Below are 17,827 nucleotides of genomic sequence, written 5' to 3' on the forward strand. Positions count from 1 at the left end.
ATTTGTTTTCCTCTGAACTTGGAATATGTATTTGTGTTTCGTTCTGTTCAGTGTTGCTGATGAGAAGTCTGCTTTTATTATGATCCTTCTTACTTTGTAGGAAACCAATTTTTTATTATGATTAGTAGTAGAGTTTTCTCTTCATCTTTTGTTTTCTAAGATTTTGATACGTCCAGTGTGGATTAATCTTTTAAATCTGTTCAACTTTTCTCTTAGGCCGTTTTAAATCTGAGGTCTATGTCTTTTTTAACTTCTGAGAAATGCTATTCTATTATTCACAGAATATTACCTCTCACCTGTGGATATTGAATGTTGGAACCTTTTACTGTAGCTGCCATTTCTAACTTCTGTAATTTCTGTATCTTTGTGCTGTACTGTGTTATGAGAGAATTCCTCAGTCCTGTCTTTGCTTGCATTTGCCCTTCAACTCTGTCTGTTCTACTATTGTTTAATTTCAGTGATCAACTTTTTACTTTCTTTAATTGTTATTTGGTTCTTTTTGAGGATATTTTAAATACTTTTGTGTCCTTTTTCACTTTCACTTAATCTTGTCTCTATTTCTTTGGATGTAAATTCTTTATTTTTTGAGTTTTGACATACTTTTTTTAAAAAATGATTTTGTCTTAAGTGTTTTTTCTTATTTATGTTTTCAACTTTGTACCTGATATATTTTCATAGACTGTGTATGAGATAATCTTTTTACTGTTATTTGCTTCTAATGAAAGGTTCTAGACCGCCTGTCCTACTCCATGTTTCAGTCTGGCCAGCTCTACTTTATCTGTTTATGATTTTCTAAACTTTTGTTGATATATAATTCATATAACATAAAATTCACCATTTTTAAGTGTATAGTATAGTGGTTTTTCATATATTCACTATGCTGGGCTACCATTACCATTATTTAATTCTAGAACTTTTCCATCACCCAAAATGGAACCCCATACATAATAGTAGTCAGCCGCAATTCCTATCTTCCCTCCGTTCCCGACAACCACTAATCTACCTTCTGTCTCTTGATTTGCATCTTGTAGACATTTCATGTAAATGGAATCATATGTGGCTTCTGAATCTTTTTTTTTAACTTAGCATTATGTTTTCTAGGTTCAACTGTTTTGTAGCATGTATTAGTACTTCATTTTTTTAAATGGCTGAATACTATTCCATTGTACAGATATATCATGCTGTTTATCTGTGTATGAGTCGGTGGACATTTGGATTCTGTCTTCTTTTTAGCTATTGTGAATAATGCTGCTTTGACAATTTGTGTACAAATTTTTGTGTGTGGACATATGCTTTTAGTTAGTTTGTCTATATACCTAGGAGTGGAATTCCTGGGTTATTTGGTAATTCTGTGTTTATCTGTTTGTGATTGTTAATATCTTTTCAAAAGAAGCTTTGACCTTTTCAACAAAAAGTCAACAAAAGAAAAGTAGAAAAACAAACATAAAACACCCACCTAGAATGATGGAAAAACTATTACTCTTAACTAGCAGGTTGATTCTCTGGACTTCTGTTTCTTAATTTGTAAATACACGTGGATTTAACTAGATGGCTTCTGTGTCCCTTCCAGCTTACCCATTTTAAATTTAAGATAGGAATGCTTTTTAGGATTTCATATTGAACACAAGGGTTTGAGACCTTATTATGTGAATAATATAGATTAGGAGTTATTATGATATGTTATTAGAAGAATAAATGAAATATAGGTTGAGACTTCCCTGGTGGTGCAGTGGTTAAGAATCTGCCTGTCGGGCTTCCCTGGTGGTGCAGTGGTTAAGAATCTGCCTGCCAATGCAGGGGACATGGGTTTGAGCCCTGGCCTGGGGTGATTGCACATGCTGCGTAGCAACTAAGCCCATGTACCACAACTACTGAAGCCTGCGAGGCTAGAGCCCGTGCTCTGCGACAAGAGAAGCCACTGCAATGAGAAGCCTGTGCACCACAATGAAGAGTAGCCCCCACTTGCCGCAACTAGAGAAAGCCTGCACGCAGCAACAAAGACCCAATGCAGCCAAAAATAAATAAAATAAATAAATATATATTTTTTTTAAAAAAAGAATCTGCCTGCCACTGCAGGGGACACGGGTTCGAGCCCTGGTCTGGGAAAATCCTACATGCTGCAGAGCAGCTAAGCCTGTACTCCACAACTACTGAGCCTGCACTCTAGAGCCCGCGAGCCACAACTGCTGAGCCCGTGTGCTGCAACTACTGAAGCCCCCATGAGCCTAGAGCCCGTGCTCTGCAGCAAGAGAAGCCCCTGCAATGAGAAGCCCCTGCACTGCAACCAAGAGTAGCCCCCGCTCGCCACAAATAGAGAAAGCCCACGTGCAGCAATGAGGACCCAATGCCCCATAAATAAATAAGGTTGAACAGGAAATCTCATTTTGAATTCTTTTGAATGATATATAGTTAATGTTGATTGTTTTAGGTTATGGGAAAGAGTTAAATCAGTGAAGGATTGAAATCATTGCTGCTTCTTTCCATACTTAGTGGACCATAACTGCCTTTGTTCATTTGTCCTGGGTTTGGTTTCATGATGCTTTTCACTTCTTGGTTAATAATTAGTTTCTGATTATTTTACCACTAGGAGTTTGCAGTCCCTGATTATCGTTCTTCTCATCTCGAAGCCAGTCAGGCCTCACAGCTCTTGCAGCAGCAGCAGCAGCAGCAGCTTCGCAGACGACCTTCCCTGCTTTCAGAGTTTCACCCAGGTTCTGACAGGTAACAGGCTTTCTTTTATGTTTCCAGCCAGGACTGAACTTGTGTCATTTATTTTATTACTTTAATTTTGTTATATTTATCTTGTAATCTTATTAACCAAGCTGTCATTACAGTTTATATTTTGAGCTCTTTTATATTTGTTGACCTTTTGGAGTAGTTGTCATAATAGTTAACAAACTCTTAAAAACTTGTTTCCAGAGTTCGGAGTTAATGCTGTGTAGTGGGAAGTCAGGTTGACCTAGGTTTGAATCCTGGTCAGCTGTTGTGGACTTTGTAGCATTGTGTAAACAGGTGTTCTCAATTCAGGCTGCGTATTAGGACCACCTGGGGAGGTTTAAAAACTTGATTCCCAAGTCCCATCCCAGAATAATTAAATGAGTCTCTGGGATTGGGCCCAGGTCATTCTCATTTGCAGACAGGGTTGCCAGTCAGTGATTTAGACTTCTCAGACCTTAGTTTTCTACCTGTAAAAATGAGGATAATAATGGCATTGTCTGCAAAGAATAAGTATTTGGTCCGGTAATGTTGGCCCCGTCCATGGCAGGTACTCATTTTCTCCAGGGTCCTTACCATTTCTGCGGTCTTTTACTCCATTCTCACTCTTATTCGAAAGGATTTTGAAGTTTTGTTTTAGCAGTTTTGTAAAGAAACTGATTTACTATTTTAAAAATATGATTACTCTTTGGGTTTTAAGATGATAAAAGGTTTGAAATTATTCGGCCATGTTTAAAATCATTGTAAAATGCATTTCTTGGTGAAGGTTGTGGAGAGAATTCAGATCACTTTCCTCTACTATCTAGCAAATATACGAAGATGGTTTTTTTAAAAAGGGCTAAAAATGCACCCTGCATAAAGAAGGAAAGGATACAGCCACTGCCATAAACTTGGAAAAGTGGCATTCAAGTAAGGAATGAGAATATTGCACAACTTGGCCTCCTAGTTCCTGCTTTTACCTCAAAGAAGCAGTGTTGAAGAAAGAAAGAAGGTTAGTGTAGTCGTAGGATTTCTCATGACTGCTCCCTAATTTGGGAAGACATGAGTGGGGGTGATGATGTGGTGAACGGTTGGCTTAGGAATCCCCATTATGCCGTCCTGCAGGAAGGATAGTTACAGCGTGCCACTTTCCAAAGTGCTGAGCCAAAGGCCTCAGGACTGCTTTACATGTGCGGCTGGTGGAGCGGGCCAGGATCCTTAGCAAAGGCTGTCACAGCCCCATCCCAGTTTTCCCCTGATTTGCACCACTTTTCTGTTTCCTCAGGCTATATACTTCCAGAAAAGTTTTTTGTTTTTGTTTTTTTTTTTGTGGTACGCGGGCCTCTCACTGTTGTGGCCTCTCCCGTTGTGGAGCACAGGCTCCGGACGCGCAGACTCAGCGGCCATGGCTCACAGACCCAGCCGCTCCGCGGCATGTGGGATCCTCCTGGACCGGGGCACGAACCCATGTCCCCTGCATCGGCAGGCGGACTCTCAACCACTGCGCCACCAGGGAAGCCCCAGAAAAGTATTTAGAAAGCCATATCCAGTCCTCCATCTGTAGACAAACACATTCCAGGCAAAGTGGGGATGAGCACGGAAAATGCCCACACACCATTCCACACCAAAGAGGAAGTCTGGGTAAGGTTGCTCATAGTATGCCTGAGCAGGAGGGTAAGGGATGCCATGAACAGGGAAAACATATTCCTGGAAAGGAAGATTAAAGCAATACAGTGTTCCAAAAACAAAGACCCGTGTGTGTAAAGAACATGAAAAACAAAGAACATGGCCCATGAGTGCTGTGCACTGTAGAACTTAAAATTAATAATGAAGTATTCAAAAGCAAAATAAGGCAACCATATCAGATAAAACGAAAGATTGGACATTCCTGTGCCCCCAAGACCACCATTTTAAATTCCATATATAAAGTGAGAAGGAACAAGGAATAAAATAGATGTGGCTGAAAGTCAGACCTTTGTCTTGGAAGAAAGGTCTAGAAATGATCAGAGTGGATACAGAAGAAAAGGACAGAGATGAAAGCAATTAGCAAGAAGTGGATAAATAAGGAGGGCAAATTAAAATCATCCAACATGTCATAAGAACATGTGTTTCCGAGGTGGAGAACCTGGTAAAGGAAAGGAAATAATATTCATAACTTTAAAAAAAACCCCACTTTTTTCCCCTTTAAAGTGAAGGAAGAACTCAATAGGTTGATAGGACAACCTTGCTCCAAGAAAAATTTGCACAGAATGATCAATACCGAGACAGATCCTGGTTATCATTAAAGTTTAAGGCTAAGTAAAAGAATTAGGAATCCAGGAAGCAAAGCACAAGTCCTTGATAGGGGGATAAGAATCTGACAGAAGATATTAATAGTAGAGCAATAGCTACTGAGTTCTGAGAAAAAGAAATTGAGATCCAAGAATATTATATCAGACACGTTTAAAAGCAACAAGCAGACGTTTTTAGACATGAAAGCACTGAGCATCTAAAGCTTCTTGAAGAATTTCTACATGATGGAATCCAGTCAAACAAAGAATGGAAGCCGTGGTAAAAGGACTACAGTAGCCATAAACCCATTCAAGTGGAAAGTCCATATGAGACATCTCGATGAATTATGGTTCTTTAATGGAATATCAGTACCAAATCTTGACAAAGTAAAAATAATATAAGTATCCCAAATCAGAGGTACGGTAAGTATTGGGAGAATGTTTAAAGGTATGCATTTGAAAAGTGTGTGTGGAGACCTCCCTGGTGGTGAGTGGTTAAGAATCCGCCTGCCAGTGCAGGGGACACGGGTTCAAGCCCTGGTCTGGGAAGATCCCACACGCGGCAGAGCAACTAAGCCCGTGCGCCACAACTACTGAGCCTGCTCTCTAGAGCCCATGAGCCACAACTGCTCAGCCCACGTGCTGCAACTACTGAAGGCTGCGCGTCTAGAGTCCATGCTCTGCAACAAGAGAAGCCACCGCAACGAAGAGTAGCCCCTGCTCACTGCAACTAGAGAAAGCCTGCGCGCGGCATCTAAGACTCAACGCAGCCAAAAATAAGTAAATAAATAAATTTATCTTAAAAAAAAAAAGAAAACTGTGCCTGCAGTGATTTGATGACTTCTAAAATGGAAATACGTTAGGTTAAAAAAATTAAAATCATAATTTTTTTTTTTATATATTTATTTATGGCTGCGTTGGGTCTTCATTGCTGCATGCGGGCTTTCTCTAGTTGCAGTGAGCGGGATTTATTCTTCGTTGCAATGCGCGGACTTCTCATTGCGGTGGCTTCTCTTGTTGTGGAGCATGGGCTCTGGGCACGCAAGCTTCAGTAGTTGTGGCGCACGGGCTTAGGTGCTCCGCGGCATGTGGGATCTTCCCAGACCAGGGCTTGAACCCGTGTCCCCTGCATTAGCAGGCGGATTCTTAACCACCGTGCCACCAAGGAAGCCCTAAAATCATAATTTTAATTAATGCTCTTCAAAATTATTTTCCTAACCCTTTAGCAAGATTTTTTTTTTTTTTTTGGCGGTATGCGGGCCTCTCACTGTTGTGGCCTCTCCCGTTGCGGAGCACAGCCTCTCGACGCGCAGGCTCAGCGGCCATGGCTCATGGGCCTAGCCGCTCCGCGGCACGTGGGATCTTCCCGGACTGGGGCACGAACCCGTGTCCCCTGCATCGGCAGGCGGACTCTCAACCACTGCACCACCAGGGAAGCCCAGCTGAGGGTCATCTTGATCAGCCAACCATCTTCATAACAAGATTTGTTGAGAAGTCCTGGATTTTCTGCTAGAGCTTCATTAATTTCAGTTACTTCTCCTGATAGAGGAGAATAGAGTTCACTAGCAGCTTTCACACTTTGCAGAGCACCGAATTCCTCTTGTCTGTTCAATTTTCTCCCAGCTTCAGGCAGACTACCGTAAACAACATCTCCCAAAGCTTCCTGTGCAAAATTGCCGATTCCCACTCTTCCAACACCATTTTCTGTTGTTACCCATTCATGTTTGTCTGAATTTACGACCCGACAGCAGAGCGGGTCCGGTGCGCAGCACCCGGACGGCACCCGCCTGCAGTCCCCAGGCCCGCAGGCTGCAGACCGTGGCCCGCACGCTCCGCACCACTCGCAGCGCCATGTATGCAGGGGTGCAGAGGGTCTCTGTGCAGCATCTAGAGCGCCCCCAGCCGGCGGGGAGAGGGTTTATCTTTTTAAAAAACTTAAAATGATTAGGTACATTTCAATAAAAAATTCATTTGATAAATTTGTTTTAAAGCTATTTAAAGATGATACTAAGAGATGATGAAAGTCAGTAAAATGTAGGGAATTTTACGTCTAAAAGGCTACAGAGATATTTTAGTATGAAAATCTGTCTTTTTTGTTTGTTTGTTTTGGAAATACCACATTTTATTTTTCTATTCATCAGTTGATAGCTGTTTTCAAGCACAGATTTTTCTGTGGCTATCTATATATTTCTTTTTCTTGGTCCTATACCTAGGAGTAGGATTGCTGATTACATGGTAGTTTTTTTGTTTGCCATTTGGGAAACTACCAGACAGTTTACAAAGTGGCCATACCATCATACGGTATTAGTTTTTTTAAAAAATTATTATTATTAAAAAAAATAAATTTATTTATTTTTGGCTGCATTGGGTCTTCGTTGCTGCATACAGACTTTCTCTAGTTGCGGCGAGTGGGGGCTATTCTTCGTTGCAGTGTGCGGGCTTCTCATTGTGGTGGCTTCTCTTGTGGCAGATCATGGGCTCTAGGCGCTCGGGCTTCAGTAGTTGTAGCATGCAGGCTCAGTAGTTGTGGCACGTGGGCTCAGTAGTTGTGGCACGTGGGCTTAGTTGCTCTGCGGCATTTGGGATCTTCCTGGACCAGGGCTTGAACCCGTGTCCCCTGCATTGGCAGGCGGGTTCTTAACCACTGCGCCACCACGGAAGTCCTGGAATTGTTTTCTTAATTTCACATCCAGATTGTTCATTGCCAGTGTATAGAAATAAAACTGATTTTTGCATGTTGGTTTTTTTTTTTATCCTGTAACTTTGCTCTGTTCATTTATTAGCTCTAACATTTTTTGTGGATTCTTTTGAGGTTTCTACATATGAGATTTTGTCATCTGTGAATAGAAATACTACTTCTTTTTCAATTTGGATGCCTTTTCTCTCTCTTCTTGCCTAATATTCTGATAAGAATTCCCAATACTATATTGAAAAGAAGTGGCAAAAACAGGCATCCTTGTCTTACTCCTGAAGCTTCCTACTCCAGTATTTTTTGTGACATCATTGTGAATTTTAAGGAGACAATGGGATCTTATGTCTTGAATGAGATTTCAAATTTTTGAAGTATAATAAAATTATAGACCTCAGGGTTTATTTTATCATCTATCCTAAAAACCAAACCCCATGATTAACTTTTCAATGAAAAGTTGTTTTGTGAGACATTCGTTTAAAGCTTGGCTATAGGTAAGATGTCACTTCTGTAAATACTTTGGTAGAAGAGGAAAAGTCAAATTAACAAACACCCATACATAGTACTCTATACAGTATATCATGTAGAGAAATTAAAAACAGATTCCTGACCTTCAAGATACTTATGTACTTGGAGAAACTAGACAAAATACATGTTTTAGGGGTCAGAATTATGTATTCAAAGTACTGTTGCATTCCCACTCGAGACTTGTTTTTAAGTGTTAATAATACCTCACAACTCAAGTCATTTATCTTTCCATGTGGCAGTTGCTGGGAAATATTTTTTTTTTTTTCCTGCTTGCTTTTATTACTGGTTGAAAATGGTGGCTCTTCTGGGCTAGATTATATTCAGTTATTATGGCATAGGTTTAAAAATACTTTATGGATATTTTTCAGCAACTTCAAATTTTCTGCAAGTTGAAATCTTCTGTTACAACTTTCACTGCTTTATCACCTCTACTCCCACCTACCCTGAAGAAACTTTTCCTATCAGGATTTAGGTTTAATAGTATTTTATAGTGAGGTATATATTCTCCTGGGGTGAGGAAATACATTTGAAAGTGAGCATACCTTTTCTTTTATTTCATAGTTCAACCAGGGATGTTAGCAGGAAGTTGTACATCGCTTAAACATTTTCAAGTGATTATTTTCTTTGTATGTATTAGGCCTCAAGAAAGGAGAACTGGATATGAGCAGTTTCACCCAGGCCCTTCCCCGGCAGATCATGATTCACTGGAATCCAAGCGACCACGTCTGGAGCAGGTTTCTGATTCCCATTTCCAGCGGGTCAGCGCTGCGGTCTTACCTTTAGTGCACACGCTGCCAGAAGGGGTGAGGTCTTCTGCAGATGCTAAGAAGGTAAATATTTGTTCTCTTACCCTGTGGAGTTGTTGGTCTGAAATGTTCGTTTAGCCATATTCAGGCACAGCGCCTAAAAGAAAGTCCAGTTATGCCAATCTCTAAAGGTTAGTGCTATGGGAAAGTAAAAATTTTGTTAAACAAAACTAAAAACCACAGACTTAATACTCCAGACTTTTAAAGTCAGTACTTTTAACTTTTTGGTAATTGGAAACAATCCGAGGACTGCTGTAAAGAAAAATTGCTGTTGAATGACATTCAATTGCTGTTGAATCTCAAGCATTTTATATCGGCTTGTTGGGCTGTAAAATGTGGTCAGACTCAAGACTACCACAGTTCTGTTAAATTTAAATTAAGTTTTAAATAATACCTTTAAATTCAGTTGCAGTTTATTAACTTACCGCATAGGAGAAGACACGTTTTAGGTAAGGTTTAATTGTGCTTATAATTTTTGTAAAGAAAGTTTCTTTTTCTAATTTATGTAAAAAATATGTTCTTGCAAATACAGAAGAAAAAAGTTATCTATAATTCTCTGTCTTAGAGGTAACTGTTATACTTTTAATGTGTAGCTGTATCTCGTGACATTTCAAACAATGTGTATTGTGGATTTATGAGAAGGTTCTAAGATCAAACCTCTTTTTTTCTTATGTTTATTATTATTTACCTTTCTTTTGTGAAATGCATCTTCCTGTATTATGCCCTTATTTTGTTGCTGAGTTTATCATATTTAACTGTCTGTTTTGCTTGTCATTAAATCTTCAGATTAGGAAGTACCTGGCACTTAGTAGGTACTGAATAAATACTTGTTTTAGAAAGAATAATTCTTTAAAACACTTTTAACAATAAAGTGTTAACCCCTTTACTATCATATTTTCATATCTCTTACCCCTGCCTTTTTGTTATCAAATATTTTTGCCATAAAGTTTATTTGCCTTTATGGCTAATGGCCCTGTCCACCCTGATATCAGATAAATAAATACACATTTTCTTTGAGTTTTAATGCAGTGAGAAATGATTTAAAAGATAGTGAGTATGTTTGCAATTTATCTTCAAATAGATCAACTGGGGAAAAAAAAGGTAGGTGTGTGCATGTGTATAGAGACAAAGCAAATATAGCAAAATGTTACAACTAGTGAATCTAGATGAAGATATTGAGTGTCCATTATACTAGTCTTTCAACTCTTACGTAAATTTGAAAATTTTCAAAATAATAAGTTGGGTGGGGAAAGCTCTTTGTGATAAGCTAGAAATGAACTAAGCTTCTAGGAATATTGAGACCTGCTTCACTATGTTGAGTATGTATTATAGTCTATGGATTTATAAGAAATGTTTGAAACATTTAAAAAAGAAGGAAAGAAAGAAAGAAATACAGTGAATAAAGGTCTTCTTCCAAGGCTGAATAAATGACCACAAAGGTAATTTATACCTATGGATTTTTTTGGCAGAAAGAGATCTTAAAACTTCATCCATTTAAATAATGTGTTATGTTGGATCAGAGTACAGTTGATTTCCGTTTTATAGTAGAGAAGACAGATGTTAAGAAAAATTAAGTGACCTAGGTCGAGCCTCCTGAGTTGGAGTGAGAACCCATGACCTCTGACCCCTAGTCCTGCTCTTCCCCTCCCCCCCCCAAGTTGTAAATCATGACTTTCCTTTTTTTAGAAGTAGGGATTTTGAAAGAATTAGCATCTGTTAGTTTTTTTCTTTTTTTTAATGTTGTTAAGCCCAGGTATATCATGTATAGGATTAAATTAGATAAGTTTGAAGGAAAAAGTTACAGTCTCACCAGTTAGAAATTGTTTATTGTGCATATTTTAATGTGCTTGCTTTGTATATTGTATATAGCTTTATTTTTGCTTAAATACATACTTCTTGTGTCGTTAAGTTTACAATTTTATTTTTAGTCATATTCCATGTATGGATATAAAGTAATTTATTTAATTGCCACACATTTGGGTTACCTGTTTGCTCATTAGAACAATGACATATTTTCTTTAGGTTGATTTTTTTTTTTTTTTTTTTTTTTTTTTTTGGGTACATGGGCCTCACTGTTGTGGCCTCTCCCGTTGCGGAGCACAGTCTCCGGATGCGCAGGCTCAGCAGCCATGGCTCACAGGCCCAGCCGCTCCGCGGCATGTGGGATATTCCCGGACCAGGGCACAAACGCGTGTCCCCTGCATTGGCAGGTGGACTCTGTACCACTGCGCCACCAGAGAAGCCCAATAGGTTGATTTTTTTTTTTTTTTTTTTTTTTTTTTGGGTATGCGGGCCTCTCACTGTTGTGGGGTCTCCCATTGCAGTGCACAGGCTCCGGACGCGCAGGCTCAGCGGCCACGGCTCACGGGCCCAGCCGCTCCGCGGCATGTGGGATCTTCCCGGACCGGGGCACGAACCCATGTCCCCTGCATCGGCAGGTGGACTCTCAACCACTGCGCCACCAGGGAAGCCCAATAGGTTGATTTTTGTGTTTGGTTTTTTTTTGGCTGCGCTGTGCGGCTTGCAGGATCTTAGTTCCCTGACCAGGGATCGAACCCTCACACTGGGCAGTGAAAGTGCGGGGTCCTAATCGCTGGACCACCAGGGAAGTCCCTGGGTTGATTTTTTTGGTATACAGTCTTATTTATTTACCTAAGGTAAATTCCTGTTAGTGTAAGTAATTAGAGACCAGAGTTGGCATATTTTAAGGTTTTCATGGGTGTATCCAGATTGCCCTGCAAAGGAGGAGAACCAGTTTTTGTCCCTGATAGCACGGTATAAGGGCTCCCAGGTCTTGTGTGCCCTTACTGATACCACATATTTACTGTTTTTAAAAAAGTCATTGTTTGATACATTTTTAACTTGCATTTATTTGCTTGTTAGTAAAATTTAACATTTTTTCATTTATTTTTCCTGTTTTATGAATTGCTTTTTCATATCTATTGCCCATTTTTCTGTTGGTGTGTTTTTTATTTTATATTGAGTTGTTAGAGTTTACATTTTGCAAATAATTTTTTCCATTTGCATTTTAAATTTTTTATTTCAATTTTGATGAAGAGAAAATTGTTTTTTTATTTTGATTCATCAATCTTTTTTTTTTTTAATGTCTTTTGCTGTTGGCTTTCCTGAGTTCAAGATAATGTGAATGCCTTTTTTTGTTTGTTTGAGGCTTCTTGTGATTTGCTAATAAATCTCATATAAATGTTTGCTATTATTTGGCTTTCATTGTGATATAAGATGTGAGATAGGAGTCTTAACTTCTTCCCTCAAATTACTATCATAATGTTCCAATACAAAATTATAAACTCCTTGAAGACGAGCATCATGCCTGTTTCGTTCACCACTCTACCTAGTGCCTGTCATATAATAGGCACTCAAGGAATTTGTTTATTGTTAAATATTTAACTAGAGAAGAAGTCAGTGGAAAATACTGATTTGTAATAGTAGTTCTTAGGGCACGGATCAGATCACCTGAGGAGCATTTTCAAAATCTGCTGAATCGAAATATAATCTGTTTTGCTGTTATACGTGTTATGTTACACAAATTAGCTCATATGCATATGTAAGAGAATGATATGAATATAACATGGAAGTCCTAAAGATTCGTGAATGATTGTTCCTAGCACATGAATGTTTTCAGGCTCTCAGGATCAAGCTGTCTCATAATTAAGAAATAGCCTTTGAGATAGACGAAGACCTTAAAAAGATTTGAAAAGTCTGCATTTAGTTTTCATTTAGTGCAGGTAGTACCTGGCTTAGTTAATTCAAGAACTGCTCTGCTTTTCAATGTTAAGCTAACTAATGAAGATTGGAATGTTGAAAAGAAACTGCGAAGACATTTTCTCCTGTACTTTTTTGTTTTTAAAGGTTGATAAAAATCTTTATACCCCGAATCTGATTTTTATTTTGATGAAACATACTATTTTCTACTGGAAGCAAATGACCTCAAGGATTAACAAAGGAAGCATAAACTATAGGGTTTATGGCTACCAAAGAATTGACTGTAGTCTAAATGCAAATGATATTGGAGCTTTAACAATATTATTACTTCTATTAGGATCGCTGTTGTTTTTGCTAATGCTCTGCTTACAAAGTTTAAGTAATAACCATAATCCTATTTTCCCCAGAAGTCTTTATATTAAACTATACTATTACAGAATATCAGACTTTTCAGGAATATACATGTTATGTTTTAGTTGAAATCTGTGTTCCAAGGTGTTTTGGAACAACTATCCAGGTATAATTAAGTGCATTCTTGGTTACAACTACTGATTTCTCACAGTTAATTAATCTTTTTTAATACATTGAGGGCTCTATAGTCCTAGGAACTATGCTCATTCTAGGCTTCTTATACCCTAAAGAAAACTAGTACCTTAACCTAAAATTTATCTGCTTTACAGTGTTGCTTATATCTTCGCTTTAGACTGGAGATTGGTAGGCTGTATGTGTGTGTGTGCATGCGTGCATGTGTGTGTTGACGGGGTGATAGGTTTTGGGTGGAGGGGCCTTCAATCTGCTATAGTCCCCTGCTGGTTTGGAGCTGGAATGGGATGGTATATTTGGCTGAAGAGATGTTATGTGCGCTATAGGGTAGGTAGGCTTAGTTGCCCTTTATGAAGGTAGGCCTGGGTGATTGTAGCAACAAAAGTTCTAGATCATTTCTCGGACTTCTGTACCTCACTGTTGGCCCTTGGAAAGTCTGAAAACTTTTTGATAGGAACAGCCATATCATAGCTGTTATGTTGGGTGGGCACACAGGGTATGCATGTTCAGACCTTTTGGAGTGCCATTACAAGGAAATGGCTGAGGAATTGATATCTTCCTTTGCCGTGATTGCGTTATTATTTCTGCAGAAATTAGAAGTCTCAGTATCGTTGTACTAAAGGCTGATTAGCCACTTAGCCACCTCATTCTGGATAGCTTTTAGGATCTTCAAAATTGTGAATGATATGTCTAAACTATAAACATCAGTGGTGTGGGTTTGTGTGTGTGTGAGAGAGAGAAAGGGAGGGAGGGAGAAAATTGCTACCGTAGGACTGCCACCTACAGAGAGCACACATTGCTCTGCTAAGCTTTAAAATTCACATTTTTCAGTTAAGAGGATCTTGAAGCTGACATTGGCTGTTGGTGAGAAATCATTTGTTCTTGATTTTCTTCCTTAAAGGATCCAGCATTTGGAGTCAAACATGAAGCTCCTTCCTCTCCAATCTCTGGGCAACCATGTGGAGATGATCAAAATGCTTCACCTTCAAAACTTTCAAAGGAAGAGTTAATACAGAGTATGGATCGTGTAGATCGAGAAATTGCAAAAGTAGAACAGCAGATCCTTAAACTGAAAAAGAAACAAGTAAGTGTTTGATTTTACTGCTTAATACATTCTCAGAATGTATGTTCGTCTCCCTAAACAAGAGAATGTTGAACTTTCTGAATTTTTAACTTTACGTAAAGGAAATCATGCCTTGTATGTTCTGTGACTTGCTTATGTTTGCTGTTAGTTTCCTTAGTTTCATCCATTCATTTTCTTGTGGTATTGTCTGGTTTTATGAGTCCAGATAGCAAAACTCATTTGTCTATTCTGTGTTGGCTCTTACTGGATGTGTTGTTTCTAGTTTCTTGCTATTCCACACATGGTGCTATGTTTTTGTTTCACGTGTAGACAGATTTTCTAGGGCGTGTGCCCAGGAATGGCGTTCCGTGGCCTGAGCATGTGCACGTGTTCGCATGTGCTAGATGAGACCACATCTGCTGAGATGGCAGCACCATTTATACTCCCACTGGCAGTGTGTTCATGTTCCAGTTTGTGCATGTTCTTGCCTTCACGTGGATGTGAAATAGTTTTAATTTGCATTTCTCTGACGAGGAATGAGACAGAGCTTGTTTTCATTTGTTTATGGGTTGTGTGCCTTATGTGGATGGTTACTTTGTCATTTTCTTATGTTTAGTGTTTCCTGAAGCCTCTCGTCAGGTATGTGTATAGCACGTGTCTCCTAATTTGTGGCTCATCATTTCACTTTTTGGGGGTGGGGTGGGGGGGAGGTGGTTTTTTTTGAGATTAAGAAAGTGTACTTGTTAAAGTGTACAGTTCAGTGGCTTTTATGTATTCATAAAATTGTGCAACTGCCATCATTATATATTTCCAGAACATTTTTATCACTTCAGAAAGGAACCACATATCTTTTAGCAGCTACTCTATTTCCCTCTCTCCCCAGCCCCTGGCAACTGTAAACCTCTTCTCTCTATATATGGATTTGCCTATTCTGGACATTTCAGATAAATATAGAATCATAATATGTGACATTTTGACTCCTTTTATTTAGCATGTTTTCAAGAGTCACCCATGCTGTATCTTGTATCAGCACAAAATTCCCATTGCATGGATATACTGTGTTTTGTTTATCCGTTCATTAGTTGATGGCATTTAGGTTGTGTTCACTTTGGGATGTTATGAATAGTGCTGTTAGGACACACTAGTTTTTGTGTGGACATGTTTATTTGGTTCTCTTGGATATATGCTAGAAGTAGAATTGGCAGAGTCACATGACAAATCTCTGTTTAAAGCTTTGAGGAACTGCCAAACTGTTTTCCAAAGTGGCCGTGTGTCATTTTAAATTCCCACCAGCAGTGTATGAGGGAGGGTTTCACCTTTTCTACTTCCTTGTCAACATTTGTTGTTGGTTTTTTAAAAAATAGCTATCCTAGTAAATGTGAAGTGGTATCTCATTGTGGTTTTGATTTTCATTTTCTTAGTAACCAGTGATGAACATCTGTTGATGTGCTTGTTGGCCATTTGCATATTTTCTTCAGAGAAATGTTCATTCAGATACTTTGCCCAGTTCTTTTTTAGCTGGGTTGTCTTTTCATTGTTGAGTTGTAAGAGTTCTTTATATATTCTGCATATTCAGATGTATGATTTGCAAATATTTTCTCTCATTCTGTGGGTTGTCTTTTTACTTTCCTGATAGTATTCGTTGATGTACAAAACCGTTATTTCCTCTATTTGATTCATTCAAATATTTATTGAGCATCTAGGGAGATACAAAAGTGATTAAAACATGGTCAAAGAGGTAAATCAAATGAATAAATAATAGAAGGCAAAGTATAAGATTCACTGAATCACAGCAGTCAAACGAAAGTGCTGTAGGAAATCAAGAGTGAGATTGCTTCTAGCCTGGAGAGGGGTGTGGGTGGCTGGAAAGTCAGGAACCGGGATTGAGATTAAAATAGAAGACTTCGTCTGGATTGCTAACGAGACTCAGTTTGAACCCTCCTTTGTATTCGTCTCTCCTTTTCCTCTCTCCCTGTCTTAATTTACCAGGACTGTTCATTGTGCTTTTTCCTAGACTTGCCTGCATTTTTACTTTAATGTCTTATACCGAACTAGGTCCTTTTGGTGTTTTAGGAGGTTTTTTTTTCTTTTTCTTTTTTTCCCTCTGTTTCTTGGAAGGATTCTTGACTTTTTTGCTCTTGGTATTTGATGGTTTTGAGTCTTTTCCATTATGGTTTGATTTTATGCCTTTCTGGCTGGAGTATCGTACAGATTTCTTTGCTGGAGCTTTTTCTTCAGCTTCTCTTCACCTTCATCAGCAAGTTTTGCTTGTTTTCTGTGGAACCTTGCTACCACTTCCAGGTACACTTAGGGGTTTCACATCCTCCTCTTCTTCATCTTCTTACTCTGCATCTTCTAAGTGCTGTCCACTAATAAGTACAAGCCCTGAACTACTTTTAGACCACAGGTAGTATTGTTTCAGAGCCCCCCAGGGAAGCCATTGGCTGTACAGACGTTATCAACCTTGCCAGGGCTGCTTTGCTTAGGCTGCCTCTGCTTCAAGAGTGTGCACTTCACCCTTTGCACCAGCCCCGAAACTGACCCTTCCTAAAGATAACTGCTCATTTTCATCATTCTCCACTTTGAAGTGATAATCTTTGTTGGTCTTCAGTTGACAACTAAAAGATAGTTCTGGGGCCCCAGGGGCACACACTTAGGTGGGAGAGAAGGTGGACAGAGATAAGTGACTTCCTTTCAGAGGACAGCTGAGCAGGACAGAGTCATACCGGGGCGGAAAGTTTTTAATTGTGATGAAGTCCAGTTTATTTTTTCTTTCATCACTTGCACTTTTGGTGTCATATCTAAGAACCTTAATCCAAGTTGCATAATCCAAGGTCACAAAGATTTATACCTATGTTTTCTTCTCGGAGTTTTGTAGTTTTAGCTCTTACATTTAGGTCAGTATTTTGGTGAACAGAATTTCTGGAGGTTTTATATGAGACTACCCTGGGACCATTGAAAGAGTTTACCTATATTGTCTTTTTAAAAGTTTTATAGTTTTATCATCAAATTATTCTTTTTTTAAAATTTATTTTTATTTATTTATTTTTGGCTGTGTTGGGTCTTTGTTGCTGTGTGCGGGCTTTCACTAGTTATGGTGAGCGGGGACTACTCTTCGTTTTCGGTGTGTGGGCTTCTCATTGCGGTGGCTTCTCTTGTTGCGCAGCATGGGCTCTAGGCACGCGGCCTTCAGTAGTTGTGGTGCATGGGCTCAGTAGTTGTGGCTCGCGGGCTCTACAGCGCAGGCTCAGTAGTTGTGGTGCGTGGGCTTAGTTGTTCTGCGGCATGTGGGATCTTCCTGGACCAGGGCTCGAACCTGTGTCCCCTGCATTGGCAGGCGGATTCTTAACCACTGCGCCACCAGGGAAGCCCTCATCACATTATTCTTAATCTACCAGAAATTGAATTTTTGTGTCTGCCTCAAGGTAGGGGTCAATATTCATTTTTTTCCCTGTATCGATAATTAAAAAGGTCATCCTTTTCCAACTGTTCTACACTTTTAGCTCTATTATAA

The 17,827-nt window shown here is 39.1% G+C and overlaps 1 protein-coding gene across 13 annotated transcripts in view; it reads left to right on the forward strand.

Moving 5' to 3' along the window:
- NCOR1 (nuclear receptor corepressor 1) overlaps window positions 1–17,827 on the forward strand; it is a gene marked incomplete at its 3' end in the record, with an annotated part of 143,233 nt that overhangs the window by 26,565 nt on the left and 98,841 nt on the right. For all 13 annotated transcript variants that reach the window (XM_082861454.1, XM_082861449.1, XM_082861450.1 and 10 more), the window contains exons 3-5: window positions 2,588–2,721; window positions 8,819–9,011; window positions 14,152–14,334. In XM_082861454.1, the coding sequence (XP_082717580.1) occupies window positions 2,588–2,721; window positions 8,819–9,011; window positions 14,152–14,334 (510 nt within the window). The remainder of the gene's footprint in view (window positions 1–2,587; window positions 2,722–8,818; window positions 9,012–14,151; window positions 14,335–17,827) is intronic.

The sequence above is a fragment of the Leucopleurus acutus genome (assembly GCF_964270905.1).
Source record: "Leucopleurus acutus genome assembly, chromosome: 19".
Classification (NCBI taxonomy): Eukaryota; Metazoa; Chordata; class Mammalia; order Artiodactyla; family Delphinidae; genus Leucopleurus; species Leucopleurus acutus.